This window comes from Cebus imitator, unplaced genomic scaffold (genome assembly GCF_001604975.1).
Source record: "Cebus imitator isolate Cc_AM_T3 unplaced genomic scaffold, Cebus_imitator-1.0 Scaffold509, whole genome shotgun sequence".
Taxonomy (NCBI): domain Eukaryota; kingdom Metazoa; phylum Chordata; class Mammalia; order Primates; family Cebidae; genus Cebus; species Cebus imitator.
In genome coordinates this window covers 1,045,378-1,064,433 of record NW_016107824.1, presented here as the reverse complement: position 1 = coordinate 1,064,433, position 19,056 = coordinate 1,045,378, and the positions used below count along the sequence as shown (strand labels likewise).

The 19,056-nt window shown below is 53.7% G+C and overlaps 2 protein-coding genes across 3 annotated transcripts in view; one reads left to right on the top strand and one right to left on the bottom strand.

Moving 5' to 3' along the window:
- Nucleotides 1-11,419, top strand: part of FANCA (FA complementation group A) — an 84,977-nt gene extending 73,558 nt beyond the window's left edge. Inside the window, exons 31-42 of the mRNA XM_037733275.1 lie at nt 453-625; nt 1,816-1,924; nt 3,655-3,714; nt 3,857-3,961; nt 4,926-5,038; nt 6,966-7,104; nt 9,060-9,122; nt 9,802-9,907; nt 10,334-10,409; nt 10,605-10,761; nt 10,886-10,978; nt 11,114-11,419. Coding sequence (XP_037589203.1) covers nt 453-625; nt 1,816-1,924; nt 3,655-3,714; nt 3,857-3,961; nt 4,926-5,038; nt 6,966-7,104; nt 9,060-9,122; nt 9,802-9,907; nt 10,334-10,409; nt 10,605-10,761; nt 10,886-10,978; nt 11,114-11,221 — 1,302 coding nt within the window. The 3' untranslated portion in view covers nt 11,222-11,419. The remainder of the gene's footprint in view (nt 1-452; nt 626-1,815; nt 1,925-3,654; nt 3,715-3,856; nt 3,962-4,925; nt 5,039-6,965; nt 7,105-9,059; nt 9,123-9,801; nt 9,908-10,333; nt 10,410-10,604; nt 10,762-10,885; nt 10,979-11,113) is intronic.
- Nucleotides 11,251-19,056, bottom strand: part of ZNF276 (zinc finger protein 276) — a 13,113-nt gene continuing 5,307 nt past the window's right edge. For both annotated transcript variants that reach the window (XM_017513976.2, XM_037733272.1), the window contains exons 6-11: nt 18,031-18,114; nt 14,609-14,719; nt 14,456-14,531; nt 14,037-14,154; nt 11,921-12,020; nt 11,251-11,848 (exon numbers count right to left, since the gene is read on the bottom strand). In XM_017513976.2, coding sequence (XP_017369465.1) covers nt 11,578-11,848; nt 11,921-12,020; nt 14,037-14,154; nt 14,456-14,531; nt 14,609-14,719; nt 18,031-18,114 — 760 coding nt within the window. In that variant the 3' untranslated portion in view covers nt 11,251-11,577. The remainder of the gene's footprint in view (nt 11,849-11,920; nt 12,021-14,036; nt 14,155-14,455; nt 14,532-14,608; nt 14,720-18,030; nt 18,115-19,056) is intronic.

Sequence of the window (19,056 nt, the reverse complement as noted above, 5' to 3'; positions counted from 1 at the left end):
GCACACGCCACCATGCCCAGCTAATTTTTTGTATTTTTAGTAGAGACGGGGTTTCACCATGTTGACCAGGATGGTCTCGATCTCTTGACCTCGTGATCCACCCGTCTGGGCCTCCCAAAGTGCTGGGATTACAGGCTTGAGCCACCACGCCCGGCCTTTTTAATTTTTTTATTGATGAGCCAGTGGGTTTTACCTTGTTGCTCTAGTAGTACTAGAACTCCTGCCCTCAAGGGATCCACCTGCCTCAGCCTCCCAAAGCTACTGGCATTGCAGTGTGAGCCACAGCACCTGGCCTGCACTGTTCTATCTTTGCAATTTCAGAATGATTACCAGTTGAAAAAGCTCGCCCTGGCCTCTGTGGAGACCTCTCCCCGAGGCCCCTTTTCAGCACCCCTGCCTGGCCGTCAGTGAGCCTGGAGGCCTTCCTGTGCCAGCATCTTGCTCTTTTCCAGGAGATGGCAGCTGACCTAGAGCTGCAGCAAGACCCCTCGGTGCCCCCCAGCCACTCCCCTTCCCAGGGGCACTTCCTCTATGGGATTTTCCACAGACGGCTGCAGGCTCTGATCAGCGGGTGGGGCGTAGCTGCCAGCCTTCAGAGACAGAGGGAGCTTCTCATGTACAAAAGGTAAGATCTGCCAGCACCTGGGCAGGGCAGCATCTCATGACGGTCCTGGAGTTTCTTTGTAGCGCGTTTGTTTCCTGTTGCTTGTTTGTGTGTCCCCACCCCAAGCCTGTCTGTCTGCGAGGCACTTGCCACAAAGAGAAGGATCCAGCAGGTTGAAAGTACTTTGGATTAAAACCTTCCAGCTGGACAAGGTGGCTCACACCTGCAGTCCCAGCACTTTGGAAGGTTGTGTGTGGATCACCTGAGGTCAGGAGTTCGAGACCAGTGTGACCAACATGGTGAAACTCCATCTTTACCAGAAATGCAAAAGTTAGCTGGGCGTGGTGGTGGGTACCTGTAATCCCAGCTACTTGGGAGGCTGAGGTGGGCTGGTCACCTGTGGCTGGGAGTTTGAAACCAGCCTTAGCAACATGGAGAAACCCTGTCTCTACTAAAAATACAAAAGTAGCCTAGCTAGCATCCTTGTAAGCAGGCTGAAGTAGGAGAATGGCTTGAACCTGGGAGGCGGACGTTGTGGTAAGCCGAGATCACGCCACTGCACTCCAGCCTGGGTGATACAGCGAGACTCCATCTCAAAAAAAAAAAAAAAAAATTAGCTGGGCGTGGTGGCACATGCCTGTAGTCCCAACTGCTTGGGAGGCAGGAGAAATCACCTGCACCTGCGGGGTGGAGGTTGCAGTGAGCCGAGATCGCCCCATTGCACTCCAGCCTGGATGACGGAGCGAGACTCTGTCTCAAAAACGCAAGTAAAACCTTTGCTCAGATTCGCAAATCCTCGTGGAGGGACACAGCAGAAGGAGATCTTGTCAAAGTAAGGAAAACTTGAGAAATGTTCACCGCAGCTGTATTTACAATAAAAAAAAAAGGTGACGTCATTAAACTTTACAGTTATTGGGAATTGCTTCGTGAGACAGACTGGTGCAGCATCCACTTGCTTATTATGTCACTGTTAAAAGTTGGGGTTCTTTGATAACACATTTTGAGTGCGGTAGGCAAAGCATGCATGATACAGGTGAGCGAGTGGGGCTCCGAGTGCAGGCATTGGGTGGGACAGAGAGACAGGCCCAGGCTCCTGCCCTGGCAGTGGCACTGGGTCTCCGGGTGGTGGCTGCTGGTCTGAGAGTCTGAGCCCTTGGGAAGGAGCAGCGTGTGTGCTGTGTGTTGCCGGCAATATGGCCCCTTCCTTCCAGGATCCTCCTCCGCCTGCCTTCATCTGTCCTCTGCGGCAGCAGCTTCCAGGCCCAACAGCCCATCACTGCCAGATGCGAGCAGTTCTTCCACTTGGTCAACTCGGAGATGGTAGGTGCTGCGCACTCACGTCCGCCTGACTGGTCAGTGCCTGTGCTGACAGCAGCTCTTGCAGCTTCCATGGGTGTCCTGAGCATGGATTCACTCAGGAAAGGGCTCAGAGTCACATAGGTATCAGCGTCTGGAATGCTGTGTGAGTGTGGAGTGCCGTGTGAGGGAGGCCCTGACCCACAGCCAGGACGCACGTCACATCACCAGGCCAGCTGAAGGTTGCCTTCTGCTAAGTTTGAACTCCTTCACTTTGATTTTGACGCATGGAATTGTACAGACCATTTTGTGTGCCACACACCTCCATACGTTCATTTCCAGTCTCAGCATGCTTCATGTGTAAAAAACCTGCTGCCTGTCGGGCACCCCCGTTACCTTTCCTTTTACGTGGGGCACCCCCGTTACCTTTGCTTTTAGACGCTGCCCAGTGTGATCTTAACCTGTAGGCCAGGTGTGGTGGCTCATGCCTGTGATCCCAGCACTTCAGGAGGCCGATGTGGGTGGATCACTTGAGTCAAGGAGTTTGAGACCAGCCTGGGCAACATGGCAAAACCCTGTGTCTACAAAACATACTAAAATTAATTGGGCATGGCGGTGCATGCCTGTAGTCCCACCTACTTGGGAGGCTAAGTCAGGAGGTTTGAGGCTGAGGTTGTGCAGAACCAAGATCCCACCACTGATTTTCAGCCTGGGCGACAGAGGGAGACTGTCTCCAAAAAAAAAAAAAAAAAAAAGAAGCGGCACTTGCTCTGGGGACGGGTCAACGTCAGGGACCGAGCCGGTCCAAGCCGGGAAGATACCAGCCCCTCACTTGCCACAGAGAGCAGCTTCTGTTCCTGAGGCCTTTTTCTTGTTTTTGAAGATGCACAAATGTGAGAGATGGAATTGACGTTCCACGCCAGCTATGTAGCACTTTTTTTTTTTTTTTTTGAGATGGAGTCTCGCTCTGTCACCCAGGTTGGAGTGCAGTGGTGCGATCTCGGCTCACTGCAACCTCCGCCTCCTGGGTTCAAGTGATTCCCCTGCTCAGCCTCCTGAGTTGCTGAGATTACAGGCATGCGCCACCACACCCAGCTAATTTTTGTATTTTTAGTAGAGACGGGGTTTCACCATGTTGGTCAGGCTGGTCTCGAACTCTTGACCTCATGATCCACCCACCTCAGCCTCCCAAAGTGCTGGGATCACAGCTGTAAGCCACCGTGCCCCGCCTTGTGTAGCCCCTTTCCTTGTCACTTTAAAATGTGACAAGAAAAGCAGAGGAGATGAGACCAGTGGAAGCTTTAAGAAAATCACCATAGTTTCCTTTGAATTCTTATGAAAGGCTATTTTTTGGAAAGTTCTCAGAATGGCACATGACAGCAGACAGACAGGAAAACACCATGGGCAGCACTTGGTTAGCGAAGGACAGAGGAACCAGAGGATGGCTGGGCAGTGGAGCTACTGTCCTCGGCAATACAACGTCTGGGCCCCAGTGCTTCCTGTCCCTGCAGCCACTTGTGCCTCCCTGCCTTCTTCTGGAGCCTACAGACTGTTTGGGCTGCGGGAGCTGGCTGCACAGGGAGGACAGCATGGCCAGGGCTCCAGGCCAGGTCAGCCAGGTGTGCCATCCATGGTCGCCTCTGCCAAGCCTCAGGGGGTGTTTCTCTCACAACCGAATCCACCCAGCAGCGTCTCTGCACGCTGGTCTCAGCTCTCTACCTGTGGCCTTTTTCTTTCCCTGAACTCTTTTACAGAGAAACATCTGCTCCCACAGAGGCGCCCTGACGCAGGACATCACTGCCCACTTCTTCAGGGTAAGCTGGTCCCTCAGCCCCTCCCAGGGCCTTCTCAGCGCCCTGTGGGTGGATCCTCCTATCAGGGTCCTGCAGGTTCTTACGCTCTGCTGGTCACGGGTCCTGGCAAACCACTGAGCTCCTGCTGTGTTCTCTCCTGCAGGGGCTCCTGAACGCCAGTCTGCGGAGCAGAGACCCTTCTCTGATGGTCGACTTGATGTTGGCCCAGTGCCAGACGAAATGCCCCTTAATTTTGACCTCAGCTGTGGTAGGCCCGCTGTCTTCTCAGATGTTTTGCTTTGGGCCTGAGTGGGGGACTGTGTGGCTGCTCTGGCTTCTCTCCAGCTCTTTTCCATCTTGGGTGTTATAATCCCAGAGAAAAATGTGTCAGGAGACTCCGAGGCCACAGTTAAAGATGTCAGCTCCCAGCAGATCAGTGCCGAGCGTCCTGAGTTCCCAGAACTGTCCCAGCCCCCACTGCAGACACCTTGGGAACCCTCATGACTTCTCCCCTGTGGACCCCGCTCAGACCCCACAGGCACCTTTGTGTCCATTTGTGCGTGGGGCTTGTTGGTTCACGGTTTTGGGTTACACGTTGGCTGGAGGCTGTCGGTGGCTGCCTGTGCTCACTTGCGCCTGACTACGGAATTCGGAGCAGAGACTTCACCTCAGTTCCCGCCAGAGCTCACAGGCTCCCATAACATCCCGGGGTCCCGGGCATGGGGGAAGAGTCAGCGCTTCCCTCACTACCTCGGTGGCTCACTTCGTCCTGAAGACTTGTCATCAGGGACGTGAGGGTTTTTTTCTTCAAGGAGCACAGCATGTTCCCCAGGGAGCTCCTCAAGTAGGCTGACATTTCCCCCGAGTTGTAGCTCAGTTGGTGGAATTCACTAGAAATGAACTCTTCTGTATTTAGAATGCCAGCTCTCAGCTGAGGACGTCCAAGGACAAGGCACGCCCAGCTCAGGGGCGGTGTGGTTGCTTCACTGCTGCGTTAGGCCAGGCTCTTCCTTTCCTAATTCCCCTTTTTCCGTGAGTGTGGGTAATCATGCCTCACAACAGTGTTGACCCTTCATTGAGGTAAAAGATACTGGCTTTGGAGTTCCAAAGCGCAGGGTGAGCGTGGGCCCATGGTGGCTGGTAGGAGCGCTGCGGGCTCCTCGTGGCTGTGGCATTGGAGGCATGTCCATCTCAGCCGCCCTCATCTGTGTCCTGGTGCTCTCTCTCTCTAGTTGTGGTGGCCGAGCCTGGAGCCTGTGCTGCTCTGCCAGTGGAGGAGACGCTGCCAGAGCCCACTGCCCCGGGAGCTGCAGAGGCTGCAAGAAGGCCGCCAGTTTGCCAGCGAGTACGTGTGGGTGGCGGCCCGAAGCGTGCATGCCCAGATGCACTTTGGGACCTGTTCGGTGTTGTCCCTGGACACCCTAGTTTACTTGAGAGAAGGGGCATGGGCAGACTCTCGTGGGAGCAGGGAGAAAAGAACTGAGCTGTCATGATGGTGGGTACCTGTAATCCCAGCTACCCGGGAGGCTGAGGTAGGAAAATCGCTTGAACCCAGGAGGCAGAGGTTGCAGGGAGCTGAGATCACGCCACTGCACCCCCGTGAGCAATACATCGAGCCTCAGTCTTTGGGAAAAAAATAACATAACCGGCCTCTGGCAGGCCCCTGTCCCAGTGAGGAGCTCGAGAATGATTCCTCCTCACCTGCTCCCCTTCCTCTTACACCTGACGTGGGCTCCCAGAGTCAGCCTCATGCTGGGGGTCAGTGTCATTGGGACCTCAGGGTGCAGATTCTCAGCCTATTCTGTCCTGTGGACCCCAGTCCCATATTCATGGGTCCTTAGAAACTGCTGAGCTCTTGGTGCATTCTGGACTAACCCACCCTCCTGGGGGACGCCAGGTGACGGCCTCTCCACCTCCTGAATCTGGGTGCGTGTTCCTAGGGGGTCACAGAGGATATTGCTAGTCCCCATCCAGCCTCCTTGGAGAACACCATCCTTTTTCACTATTTTGATTCCCTGATGCCACGCTGGGTCCCCTCGGGATTCAGCTGCTCACAGCCTGCTTGTAAAACAGAAGAGCTGGGAATGGTGGCACACGCCTGTAATCCCAGCACTTTGGGAGGCCAAAGCAGGTGAATCACCTGAGGTCAGGAGTTTGAGACCAGCCTGGCCAACATGGTGAAACTCCATCTCTGCTAAAAATGAAATTAGCTGGATGTGGTGGCGGGCACCTGTAGTCCCAGGTACTCAGGGGCTGTGGCAGGAAAATTGTTTGACCTGGGAGGCGGAGGCTGCAGTGAGCTGAGACTATACTCCAGCCTGGGCGACAAGAATGAAACTCCCTCAAGTGATCGGCCCGCCTTGGCTTCCCGAAGTGCTGGGATTAAAGCGTGAGTCGCCACGCCGGGCCTTGTTGTGATGTTTTGAGATTGAGTCTCACTGTGTTGCCCAGGCTGGTCTGGAACTCCTGGGCTTAAGTTACCCTCCCAGAGTGCTAAGATTACAGGCGTGAACCACCATGCCCAGCTTATTTGATGTTTCTTAAACCACAGCATCATGTTTCATTAATGTACTGCCCTAGGCTGGAGTGCAGTGACACCATCTCGGTTCACAGCAACCTCCGCCTTCCAGGTTCAGGCGATTCTTCTGCCTCCTGAGTAGCTGGGATTACAGGCACACACCACTCCTGGTTCATTTTTGTATTTTTATAGAGGTGGGGTTTCACCATGTTGGTCATGCTGGTCTCAAACCCCAAACTCCTGACCTTTTGATCCACCTGCCTCAGCCTCCCGAAGTGCTGGGATTATATAGGTGTGAGCCATGATGCCCAGTCTCCTGCCAATTTTTTAACTGGCTAGAAAACTGTCTGACACCACAGTGGGGTCAGAGCCGAGTGGTCCTTTGTTCTCTGTTCTAGGAGGGAATGCCTGATCTAGTCACAGGGCCAGGCATGGAGAACTGAGGCCTCTTTTTCTAAAACTTAGGCAGCTGGGGCCCGAGAACACAGGGCAAGGTGGACAGGCCCTGCCCACTCCCTCCTGGAGTCAGTAGGAGCTGTGGGGGCAGCACCAGCACCTGCCCAGACTCTCAGGTGGACCTGAGGTGCGTAGGGATGCAGACCTTGTTTCTGATGGCCTGATGACCTTCTGCATCCTCTGATGGCAAGGCGAGCCCCAGAGGTGTACAGGAGGCATTGTGACAGCTGGGAATAAGGACTTGGCATCTGTGGTGTGGCCGTAAAGCCCTGCAATGACCACCTTCTCTCTGTTCCAGTTTCCTCTCTCCTGATGCCACCCCCCAGGCACCCAACCCAGCCTGGCTCTCAGCTGCCGCACTGTACTTTGCAATTCAACAAGTCGGGGAAGAAAATGTCCGGACCCAGCTCAAAAAGTTGGACTGCGAGAGAGAGGAGGCAAGATAAGAAATTCTTTTTCTTCTTCTCTCGCAAGCTTGGTTTTAGTCAGTGCTATTTCTCTGGGTTTGCCTGATGAACTGTGTTTTTTTAATGACAAATAGGAGGCTTGGAGTTCTTGTTACATTATTTGGAAATGAAAAAGACCGAGTCTCAAGTTTGGTAAAAATAGATTTCATTTTTTGAAATGCTTATATCCATCTACTTATTTTTGAGACAGAGTCTCACTCTCTCGCCCAGGCTGGAGTGCAGTGGTGCAGTCATAGCTCACTGAAGCCTCTTTGTCCTGGGCTCAAGCCATCCTCTGGCCTCAGCCTCTGGAGTCGCTGGGACAACAGGTGTGTACCACCATGCCTAGCTAAGTTTTTAAATTTTTTAAGAGATGAGAGGGTCTCGGAGAGATGAGGGTCTCTAGGCCGGGTGCAATGGCTCACGCCTATAATCTCAACATTTTGGGAGGCCCCAAGGTGGGCAGACCACTTGAGGTCAGGAGTTCAAGACCAGCCTGGCCAACATGGTGAAACTGTCTCTACTAAAAATAAAAAAAATCAGCCGGCCTTGGTGGTACATGCCTGTAATCCTGTAGCCTGTAAAACCACTCGGGAGGCTGAGGCAGGAGAATCTCTTGAACCTGGGCGGCGGAGGCTACAGTGAGCCAAGATCCTGTCCCTGCCCTGTAGCAAGACTGTCTCAAAAAAATAAAAAGAAAAAATAAAAGGCCAGGCACAGTGGCCCAGGCCTATAATCCCAGCACTTTGGGAGGCCGAGGTGGGCGGATCACCTGAGGTCGGGAGTTAGAGACCAGCCTGACCAACATGGAGAAACCTCATCTCTACTAAAAATTCAAAATTAGCTGGACGTGGTGGTGCGTGCCTGTAATCCCAGCTACTCAGGAGGCTGAGGCAGAATTGCTTGAACCCAGGAGGTGGAGGTTGCAGTGAGCCCAGATAACACCATTGCGCTCCAGCCTGGGCAAGAACGAAACGCCGCCTCAAAAAAATAATAAGGGAGGTGGTGGGGGGCGTCTCCCTCTGTTGCCCAGGCTCGAAGTGCTTTGATTTAGGCTCTTTTCGTCATCACAGCCCAGTGTAAAGCTGTCAGTCTTCAAGTGGTGTCGTCTTTGTTCATGCTGCTGAGGGACAGCCCTGATAAGCTTGCAGTGAGACAGCTCTGAGCTGGGGTGCTGGGGACAAGCGGCAGAAAGGATGGGACTCTTTAGCCATAGGTATGGGGAAGGGAACAGGAGAAAAGGCTGCTGCAGATTCCAGGCCAGAGACTATGCTGGACTCAGCCCCAGTGCCCACCTGATCGCTGCACCCTGGAAAGCCTGACTACCCCTGCCAGGCCAGTGCCACCCACAGGGCCCTCCATGTAGGGAGCCAGGGGTGGTGTGGGTACAACAGGAACTGAAGCTAGCATGGCACAAGAGAGCTGGACTGAGCAGTGCCCTGTGCCCAGCCCATGGTCAACACAGGCTCTGCATCAGCGTAGTGCTCACACCAGCGGAAAGCTGGATCCACGGCACAGCCAAGGGTTTTGGCGATTTTTAACAACCCTCCAGGAGTTAGGGTTCTTCTGAGTATGTCGTCAGGTTGCCTGTGGACTTTTGTTAGAAGGAATTTTAGTGGCTCCACAGCCTTGAGGCCCTACTGTGCGGAGAGGACTGTCCACAGATACCTGCCCAAGGATTGGGACCCCACACACAGCCAAGGAGTCTGCAGCACCCCCTCTTTCTATGTTTAAAGGCAAGTGTGAAATGACTCAGTCAGTAGTAATTCTCAATTAAGCTCTCTCTTTAAAAAGTGACTGAAAAGTTTTCTAAGATCCACTTAAAGGATTTATGGCCTAGATGTAAAAAGATTCAGTTAAAGAGAAATTTATGTGTCGACCTTATTTGCAATCACAGTACGTGTCATTTTAATGTAATAGTAATAAGTGCACATCTTTCTTGGCAGCTATTGGTTTTCCTTTTCTTCTTCTCCTTGATGGGCTTGCTGTCGTCACATCTGACCCCGAACGTAAGTCAGACCTTACCAACTAAGGTGTCCTCTCCTGTGTGGGCCAGGCAGGGGCTGGCTTGGAAGCTCGCTGCCTGAAGTCAGGATTTCCATAGTAGCTCAGAAGCTCCCTATGTTTGCAGAAGTAGGAGAATTCCCAGGCCATGGACCTTTTTTGTTTTTTTTTTTTTTGAGACAGTCTCGCTCTGTTACCCAGGTTGGACTACACTGGCACAGTGTTGGCTCGCTGCAATTTCTGCCTCCTGGGTCCAGACTATTCTCTTTTCTCTGCCTGTTGAGTTGCTGTCTAGGATTACAGGCATGCGCCATGAAGCCCAGCTAATTTTTGTATTTTTAGAGTAGAGACCAAGTTTCACTGTGTTTCCAGGCTGGTCTTGAACTGCCCTTAGTGATCTGCTCCTCTTCGGGCTTTCAGAGGGTTGGGGGACCACAGGCATGAGCCACTGCATCCGGCCCGTGGGCCTTTCTTTTCACATTGATTTCAGGACGTGGTATAGCGGCCTGGTGAGTGAGCCCCTTCCGTCCACAGACCCCTGTGCTATCTTTTATAGGTCGTCACCAGTTCTAAGACTTGCAGTAAGCACTGGGGAAATGCCTTCTGTGAGGAGGGCCATACTCCCCTACCCACGTGAGCACAGCAGGTCGGCCATTCTCAGTGTTCCTCTTGCACGGTTTACAGAGCGCCCTGGGCCCACCAAAGGCTTTAGATGTTTGTGCCGCAGTCCTCGAGTGTTTAGAGAAGAGGAAGATATCCTGGCTGGCGCTCTTTCAGTTGACAGAGAGTGGTAAGAAAAACACGGAGCACTGCTCTTTTCAGAGGCAACTTTCAAACGAACGGGCCCTCCTTGAGGTTCACTTCGCAAATTCATTTTTGAGTTTATCCTCTGTCTTAGTTGATAAGCTCCATTTCTTGTTCAAAGCAGTAAGATAACTTGACCGGTTCACTGGTCAACCCTAGGACTCACAGGCCTGTTGTGGACACTGCCTCACTCTGCCCCGCACCCCCGCTCTCCTGCAGGAGGGTGACCCCCCCCACCCGTCTCCCCCAATTGCTGACAGGTGCCCAGGTGTCCTCAGCTCAGGCTGTTCACCCCACACCATGACCCTAGCCAAGCCTCCTAGAGCACACGTTCTGATCCTAGGGGTGTCCCCCAGCACTGCTAAGAGGCAGAGATGTCCAGAATTGTCTGAACCACCTCTTGGTGTTGCAGACACCAGGCTGGGGTGCCTCCTCCTCCGCGTGGCCCCGGATCAGCACTCCAGGCTGCTGCCTTTCGCCTTCTACAGGTAACTACACAGCCGTGTGTGGTCGGGGGTGGGGGGGGAAGTGTTTCCCAGACCCCTATCTTAGCCCCTATGGGTCTCCCACCAGATGGGAAAGGTGGCCTATGCCTCTGCCCCACCGATGAGCAGGTGTACCCTGATATCACCTGCGACCTTTCCAGCGGTCTTAGCCACCTGTAACCATGTCTTTACCTCTAGTCTTCTCTCCAACTTCCACGAAGACGCAGCCATGAGGGAAGACGCCTTCCTGCGTGTTGCTGTCGACATGTACCTGAAGCTGGTCCAACTCTTCGTGGCTGGGGATACGAGCACAGTTTCACCTCCAGCTGGCAGAAGCCTCGAGCTCCAGGGTCAGGCAGGTGCCAGTCCCATCTCCAGGGGAGCTCCCCCGCCTGAGGTGCAGCATGCAGATGGGAGGGGGGATACCAGCCCTGTCTCAGTATGCCTTCCAAGGTGATTTTGCCTGTTGTTCTCTTTAGGGCGACCCTGTTGATCTGATAACAAAAGCTCGCCTTTTTCTGCTGCAGTTAATACCTCGGTGCCCGAAAAAGAACTTCTCACACATAACAGAGGTAATGTCAAGCTGCCCACCTTGGGGACGTGAGAATTCCCAGCTGCCTGGGCCATGGGCCCGCCTGGCGGGCAGCATGACTCTGCTGTCCTGCCAGCACCCCTCCCCTGTGGGCTGAGTCCCTGTTCTCTCCCAGCTGCTGGCTCATCGTGGAGACTGCGACCCGGAACTGAGCGCTGCCCTCCGGAGCAGGCAGCAGGCTGTGCCTGACACTGACCTGCACCGGGAGCCTCATCTCTTCTGACAGGACCTGCCAGTGCACACCAGGCCCGCTCCTTTGTAAATAATTTATTACAAGTGTAACATGGAGCTCCTGTTGCACTAAAAAGTGGATTACGAATCTCCTCGATTGCTTTAGTGGGGAAAAGGAATCCATTATTTATAAACTGCCTGGCCCCAAGTCACTTCAGTGTTTGCAGGAAAATAAACCACTGGTCCCAGAGCAGAGAAAGGCTACTTGATCTGTACACCAAGCCCGCCTGCACCACCAAAGGTGGGCCACATCCTCTGACCCTCCTACAGGGCTTCACAGGAAGTCGGTGAGGCTGACACGGCCCTGCAGAGTCCAGGCTGCTACGGGTCCCATCCTCACTGGTGTCCTCAGGTGGGCTCGGGCTTCACCGCCTGGCCCTCTGCGGTTCCAGAGGGGCTAGGTGGCCCGGGGGGTGGCTCTGCCTCCAGGGGCAGGGCCTTGTCCTGGGTCTGTGTCAGCGGGTGCACCATGGACATGTGCACGTTCAGGTTGTGGGCCTTCTCAAACCGCCGGCCACACTGGTCACAGGCAAAGTCCAGCTCAGTCTCAGCCTTGTGTTTGGTCATGTGGTACTTGAGGGACGCCCGCTGCCTGCACTGGAACCCACAGACCTCACACCTGAGGGACAGAGGCAGGTGAGAAGGTGGTTGGGCCAGCCACAGCCCTGGGGTGGGCCGGGCTCACACTTACTGCAAAGGCTTGGCTCCCGAATGTCGCATCTGGTGGACAAGGAGGTGCTTCCGCTGCTTGAAGGTCTGTCCACACTCGTCACAGATGTAGTTCCGCACCTCTGAGAGAGCAGAGTCCAGTGAGTACAGGCCCCTGATGCTCCAACTGCCCGGTGGAGGGGGGCGCGGTGGCATGGGGAATGACAGTCTAAAACATCACAGCTGAGAGGATCACACTTCAACATGTGGTAGGAACAAGCAAGGGGCCTCTGAAGCCTAATTTATTAATAAGTAAATTGCTTGACAGGACCATCACACAGCTAGGTCTTCCCCATCATCAGCCATATACATTTAAGGACAGTTTTTTTTTTAAGACGGAGTTTCGCCATGTTGGTCAGGCAGGGCTTGAACTCCCGACCTCAGGTGATCCGCCCGCCTTGGCCTCCAAAGTGCTTGGATTACAGGTGTGAGCCACCACGCCCGGCCTTAAGGATGGTTTTTAAAGGAAATTCAGAAGCCACCTATTTCCCTGACCACAACTTCTTGAAGCTGTGAGAGGGGCCATACTCAGGGTGTGGGAGAGACCCCGTTGGTATGCATGGCTGTACTTGCTCCATGTGTGGACATGCATACTCGCTCACCCTATGCTGTCCACATATCTGTCAAGCCTGAAATAGCTGAGCAAGACAGACTTTTCTGAGGTAAACTTTACCCTGAGGTCTTACTCTATGCTGTTCTACTTCAAAAAAAAAAAAAAAGACTTGAGTCTTGCTTACTCAGTTGCCCAGGCTTGGGTGCAGTCGTACAATAATGGCTCACTATAGCCTCGAACCTCCAGATTTAACTGATCTCTTGCCTCAGCCTCCCAGCTACACCCTGCTAATTAAAAAACATTGGGGGCCTGGGCCTGGTGGCTCACACCTGTAATCCCAGCACTTTGGGAGGCCGAGGTGAGCGTGAATCACCTGAGGTCAGGAGTTTGACTAGCCTGGCCAACATAGCAAAAGCCACTTCGCTACTTAAAAAAAAAAAAAAAAAGGCATGGCATCGGGTGCCTATAATCTTAACTACTCGGGAGAGGAGGCTGAGACAGGAGAATCACTTGAACCAGGGAGGCACGGAGGTTGTAGTGAGCTAAGATAGTGCCACTGCACTCCAGCCTGGGCAACAGAGTTAGACTCTATCTCAATCAATAAATAATAAAACTTTTGGTAGAGATGGGGTCTCACTATGTTGCCCAGGCTGGTTTCAAACTCCTGGCCTCAAACAATCTTGCTGCCTCAGCCCCCAAAATGTTGAGATGACAGGCGTAAGCCACCACACCCAGCCTGATGTCAGGCGGAGAGTCTGAAGAACCAAAGCCAAGGGAACGAGTGCCATCAGCAGAGATGGGGGAGAACACTCAAACCAACATGGCAGGTGCCAGGAAAGTGGTTTCACTGAAATCCACAAGGTGATCCAGCAATAAAAATAAATCCTAATGAGAAAATACTTTCTGCAATAAATTGTTCTTTAAAAAGCTCAAAACCAAGCAAAACTACATATTTAGGGATCAATATACAGTTGTCCTCAGCTGCCTCCTCAGGGGAGCTCGGGCTTCACCGAGGACCCCCCCTTACCAATACCAAAATCTGCTCATACTACAAACAAACACCCCACAGAGCCTGCACATATGAAAACGCGGCCCTCTGTATATCAGGGATTCGAGTTCCTGACCACAGGTACACGGGTGCACACAGTTCAAACCTGCCCAAGCTTCAGTCTGAGACCAGCCTGGCCAACACGGTGAAAGCGTCTCTGCTAAAACAAAAGCTAGCCGGGCTTTATGGCAGGCGCCTGTCATCCCAGCTACTTGGGCAGCTGAGGCGGAAGAATCACTTGAACCCGGGAGGCAGAGGTTAGAGTGAGCTAACATCACACCCCCTTTTAGTCTGGGTGACAGCAAGACTCCATGTTAAGAAACATGCATCAGTTTTGAGAAACTGCTGGGAATCTGGGAATTCCTTCCATCATGGGGAACGGCAGAGTCACAGACCCCTACTCTAGCCTTCATCTACCTACGTGACTTGTGAGCACCCGAGGCCTTTAGCCACCCAACTCCTGGGGCAGGGGTGGGTATCATGCGTCCGCGACAGCACCTGTATGGATGAGCTTCACGTGGCGCTGCAGGTAGCGGTCGATCATGAAAACCTTGTTGCAGCCGGGGTGGGGGCAGGGCCGCTCCCGGACCTCCTCGTGGTGCTCCTTGATGTGCTTCTGCAAAAGAGACTCAGTGAGATCCTCAGCCTCACCTGGGCCAAGCCCCAAGGGCCCTCAGGGGTGGACTGCTGACCCCCGCGGAAGGAGGGCAGATCCAACTCCTCCTCCGGCGACACCACTGGCTCCATAGCTTCACCAAACTTCTGGACCCCCAGGGGGTATCTCCAGTCAAAGTCTGGGCCCACACCTACCCCTGGGATGTTGCCATTAGTCTAGGTCATGAGCTTCCTTGGGCACAAGTCTGAGTCAGGTCACACTGACAGCTGCCAGGCCCCGGTCAGGCACCATCACTGCTCACCTTCATGCCGTCGGCGCCTCGGTACACAGCCGTGCAGCCCTGGTAAGGACACTTATAGATGGTGGGAAGCTCCTCCCTGGAATAAACACCATACATGAAGCCTCAGCCCCGACGGGGGGGGGGCGGGGGCAAGCCCCGCACTCCAGGCCTCACCTCTCACAACGAAGCTTCTTTTTCCACCCCGGCTTGGGTCCGGGCTTCTTCCGAATTCTTGGTTCTTCAGACTTCTTGGCTTCTTTGCTTTCAGTCTTCTTACCAGAGGCCCTGAAAAAAAGAGGTTCCCATATTCAGTGGCTTCTGATCTCTATTTGCAAACATTTCTTGCCTGTTCTCCAGCGTAAGAGATGGTGTTTCTGAAGCTTCCCTGAGGGAGCTGGTTCTGTGCTGACTAGCCCCCAAATCTAACCATAGCCACCGAAGCCAGAGCGACTCTGGCAAGGAGGCCTCAGGAGCAAATGTAGCAGAAAGCCAGGGAGCAGGGCACAAGTACATGGAGCGACCCGCTTGCTACATGGGTGAGTTCTCAGAACTGAAGCTTCACCCCATTCTACACACCAAACCCAAAACTGGAGCTATCAGGAAAGACGGCACAACAGGGATGCTCTAGGGGCCACTCCTCACCAAAACACCCTTATGCTAGAAAAGAGCTCAGAATCCACTCTGAGAACCTGAGAGCCTGATTCCAAGCTCAAGGCACCCAGGCAGGGTTTCAGAGGAAGAGGTGCTGTTCCCCCAGAAAGCAAGCACACAGTGAGCAGCTGCCACCCCTACTTCCTCAGCCCTGCCTCCGCTGCAGGGAGCCCAGCCTGTGTTCCTGGAGCTGCTGGCTGGGGCCATGGTGGGCAGGAGATCTTGTCCTCCAAAACTTTAGGGCCGTGCCATTTTAGTTGCTCTGGCAGGTCCCTGAGGGGCCAGCAAATGCAGCAACTTCCCATATGTGTATGTCGGAGACTTAAAGGGGAACAGCCTTGTGTTTGCCTTTTGGATCCAGATAATTAAGGAAATCTCTGTCGGGAACAAAAGGGAGATTCCTGACCATGATAAAGCCTCTACGTGAAACACCCACAGCAGCCATCACACTGGATGCTGAAAGACTAAAAGCTCTTTCTCTGAGATCAGGAAGAAGACGACGATTATCTGACCGCTGCTACTCAGCACAGTACCTGGAGACCCTAGCCAGAATAACCGGGCAAGAAAAAAAAACACTTGCAGAAAAATTGTCTGTATTCACAAATGACATGACCTTGTATGTAGAAAACCCTAAAAGATCGACATACAAAAAACATGATTTCAGCAAAGTGGCAGAATGCAAAATCCATACACAAAACCCAATTATGTTTCTGTGTACTATCCATGAACAACGAAAAAAGGAAAGGAAACAACCGATGCACAATAGCAACAAAAAGGAATTCACACTGCAGTGGCTCCACTGCTGATCCCAGCACTTTGGGAGGCCGAGGTGGGAGGATGGCCTGACGCACAAGGCCGCCATCAGCCGTGACCGTGCCGGTGCAGTGCAGCCTGGACAACAGCGTGAGACCCTGTCTCTAACTGCCCTTCTCTAGAAAGTGCACTGAAAAGGACTGTGGGCGTACTGCTGCCCCTTCTCTCCCTGACCTAGCCACATGTCCCTTCACCTGCCCTGCCTTGTTTGAGAGTGACTGGCACACTGCTCCCACAATGACCACTTACTTTCTAGGCACAGGAGGCTTCAGACCACCTGTAGCCTCTGTGCCCTCGGGTTTGGGATGGGAGTCCTCGCGGACAGGGGTGGACCGTGCTCAGGCCTCACCACTGCTCGTCAGTCCTTTCACCACGATGACACAACCGCAGGCTGCAACCAGAGCCCCAGTGAACACATCACTGAGGTCTCCTCTCACCTGCCCCCGGCTGAGGACCCAGGCAGGCATGCCTGCTAGAACTCTACGGCCAGCAGCAAGACGACTGCAAGGTGGCACATGGGCTGGGACTGTGCAGACGCCCCTCTAGGTTCCCAAGGGGTCTCACTGTAGCAGCTGAGGAGCCACATGCCCTGGCACTTGCCACAGTCAGGAGGCCACGTGTGCTTCCACCCAGCCCTGCCTCCTGAACAGAGCAGTTTCCGCTCAACTAACTCATTTTACTAGCAGCCTCTTAAAACATGTCTCGTGTCTCTGTTCCAAAGCACATCTTTGCCACACTTACACTGCTGGAATTCCAAGGGGCCTAATGACACAGCAGCAGGGGCTCAGCAGAGAAGACCCTCCCTTCCTGAACCTGCCTCAATCTGGAAAAAGGGCTCACCTGTGCCCTCCCATCCCAGCTCCCAGCCCTCCTCACACCAATGGCCACAGACCTTCTGGGTAGCAAGCCATAGATACACATTCTCGGGTGTCCTGGGATTCAGACTCAGCCAGGGGAGGTCACAGGACAGGGAGTATGGGCTTCAATAGTGGCCATGATTCCTGGGAACAAACCCGAGGGTAGGGACCCCCAGGGCACCTTCTCTAGGCCTGACAGGTTTTCTGTCCACGCTGAGGCCACCGGAGCCCCCCTGGCCCCACCCCGCCTTCTCCAGGCCTCCCACACTCCTGTTTCTCTTTCCATAAGTGAACCAGCAGGTGACCTCTCAGACTTCGATGCAGGGTTCTCTTGCCTGCCCATGGTACTCAGAGCCGCCTGCCCTCTGGATCTTTGTTTTGGACTGTGAAATGCTAAGGGACGGGACTGGGTCAGCCACCAACTACCTGGGAGTGTTCTGGGTACTCCTGGGTACAGGGTTGCAAAGAAACAGCACAAGTGAGAAGCAGCCCTCGCTATCAAGGCCTGTGTCCTAACTGAAGAAAGAAAACATGAATCCCCAAAAACAAGGTCAAAACAAGGTCACAGAAGTGATTCAACAATAAAGTAAACCGGCCAGGCACGGTGGCTCACGCCTGTAATCCCAGCACTTTGGGAGGTCAAGAGATCGAGACCATCCTGGTCAACACGGTGAAACCCCGTCTCTACTAAAAATACAAAAAATTAGCTGGGCATGGTGGCGCGTGCCTGTAATCCCAGCGACTCAGGAGTTTGAGGCAGAAGAGTTGCCTGAACCCAGGAGGCGGAGGTTGTGGTGAGCCAAGATCGCGCCATTGCACTCCAGCCTGGGTAACGAGTGAAATTCCGTCTCAAAATAAATAAATAATAAAGTAAACCATGGCTGCCTGGCTAGGGAGGTCAACGACAGGGTCAGAGCTGGGAGGATGACAGACAGTGGGCTGGCAGTTCCAGGGGGACACTGGTTTGAACCCAGAATAGGACTGGCAGAAGGGACGCAAGAGCCGCCTTGTGAAGCAAGGCTAGGTTTTGTCAAAGGGGACCCCTGCCATCCATCGCTGGGAACCTGAGGCAGGAGGACCCACCTTCTCACCTGCCCCTCCCCCTGCCTCCCAGCTCACAGACTGGGGGCCACATTTGACTGTGCTCGGGAGATCCGGCCACAAAGAGTGAACTGAGGGTAGACACGGCAGGGAGTGGAGGCTCTGCCTCCCCCGCCCCTCCAGTGTTGAGGTGGTGTCTAGATCACACACGTGATGCCTCCACGACTCACTCACCTCCGTTCTGGGTACGGCTCAAAGGACTCGTCTGAAGACTGCGCATTTTGCTTCTTGTCGTTTTCGTCTTCACTCAGGAAGTCTCTAGGAATTAAGAGAGACTCTTCAGCAAAGCCCTGGGCAGTGACAAAGCCGCAAGACTTCCTGCCTAAAGACACCACGTGGTCCCCCATGTCCCCCGTTTCAGTTCTTCTGAAATTGTCTTCAGAAGTCTAAAATCTCCAAATTTCCAATCCCATTTCCGAACACAAAGGGCAGGCTGGGCTCACAAGCCAGCAATCCCCCACAAGCCAGGCGCTCCAGGCACCCGGACCCTGGTCTTGGAAAAAGCCCTTTCCACCGCAGTCTGGAAGGGCTAGAGGCTTGCAAAGGGGGCTTCCTGATAAGGAGACTCAGAAACCGAGCACCTCACCTGTAATTGTGAACCCTTAATGCAGCTAATGGGTTTGCCATCAGCCACTTCTAAGTTCACAAAAGCAGCCGGTGTTGTGGCTCACACGTGTTATCCAAGCACTCTGGGAGGCTGAGGGAGGTAGATCACCTGAGGTCAGGAGTTTGAGACCAGCCTGGCCAACACTGTGAAACCCCATCTCTATTAAAACACAAAAATTAGCCGGGCACAGTGGCACATGCCTGTAATCCCAGCTCCTCAGAAGGCTGAGGCAGGAGGATTGCCTGTACCAGGGAGGTGGAGTTTGCAGTGGGCTGAGATCAGCCACAACACTCCAGCCTGGGCAAAAGAGTGACAGTGTAATGGCCGGGCGCGGTGGCTCAAGCCTGTAATCCCAGCACTTTGGGAGGCCCAGGCAGGTGGATCCGAGGTCAAGAGATGGAGACCATCCTGGTCAACATGGTGAAACCCCGCCTCTACTAAAAATACAAAAAATGAGCTGGGCATGGTGGTGCGTGCCTGTAATCCCAGCTACTCAGAAGGCTGAGGCAGGAGAATTGCCTGAACCCAGCAGGCGGAGGTTGCGGTGAGCCAAGATCGCGCCATTGCACTCCAGCCTGGGTAACAAGAGCCCG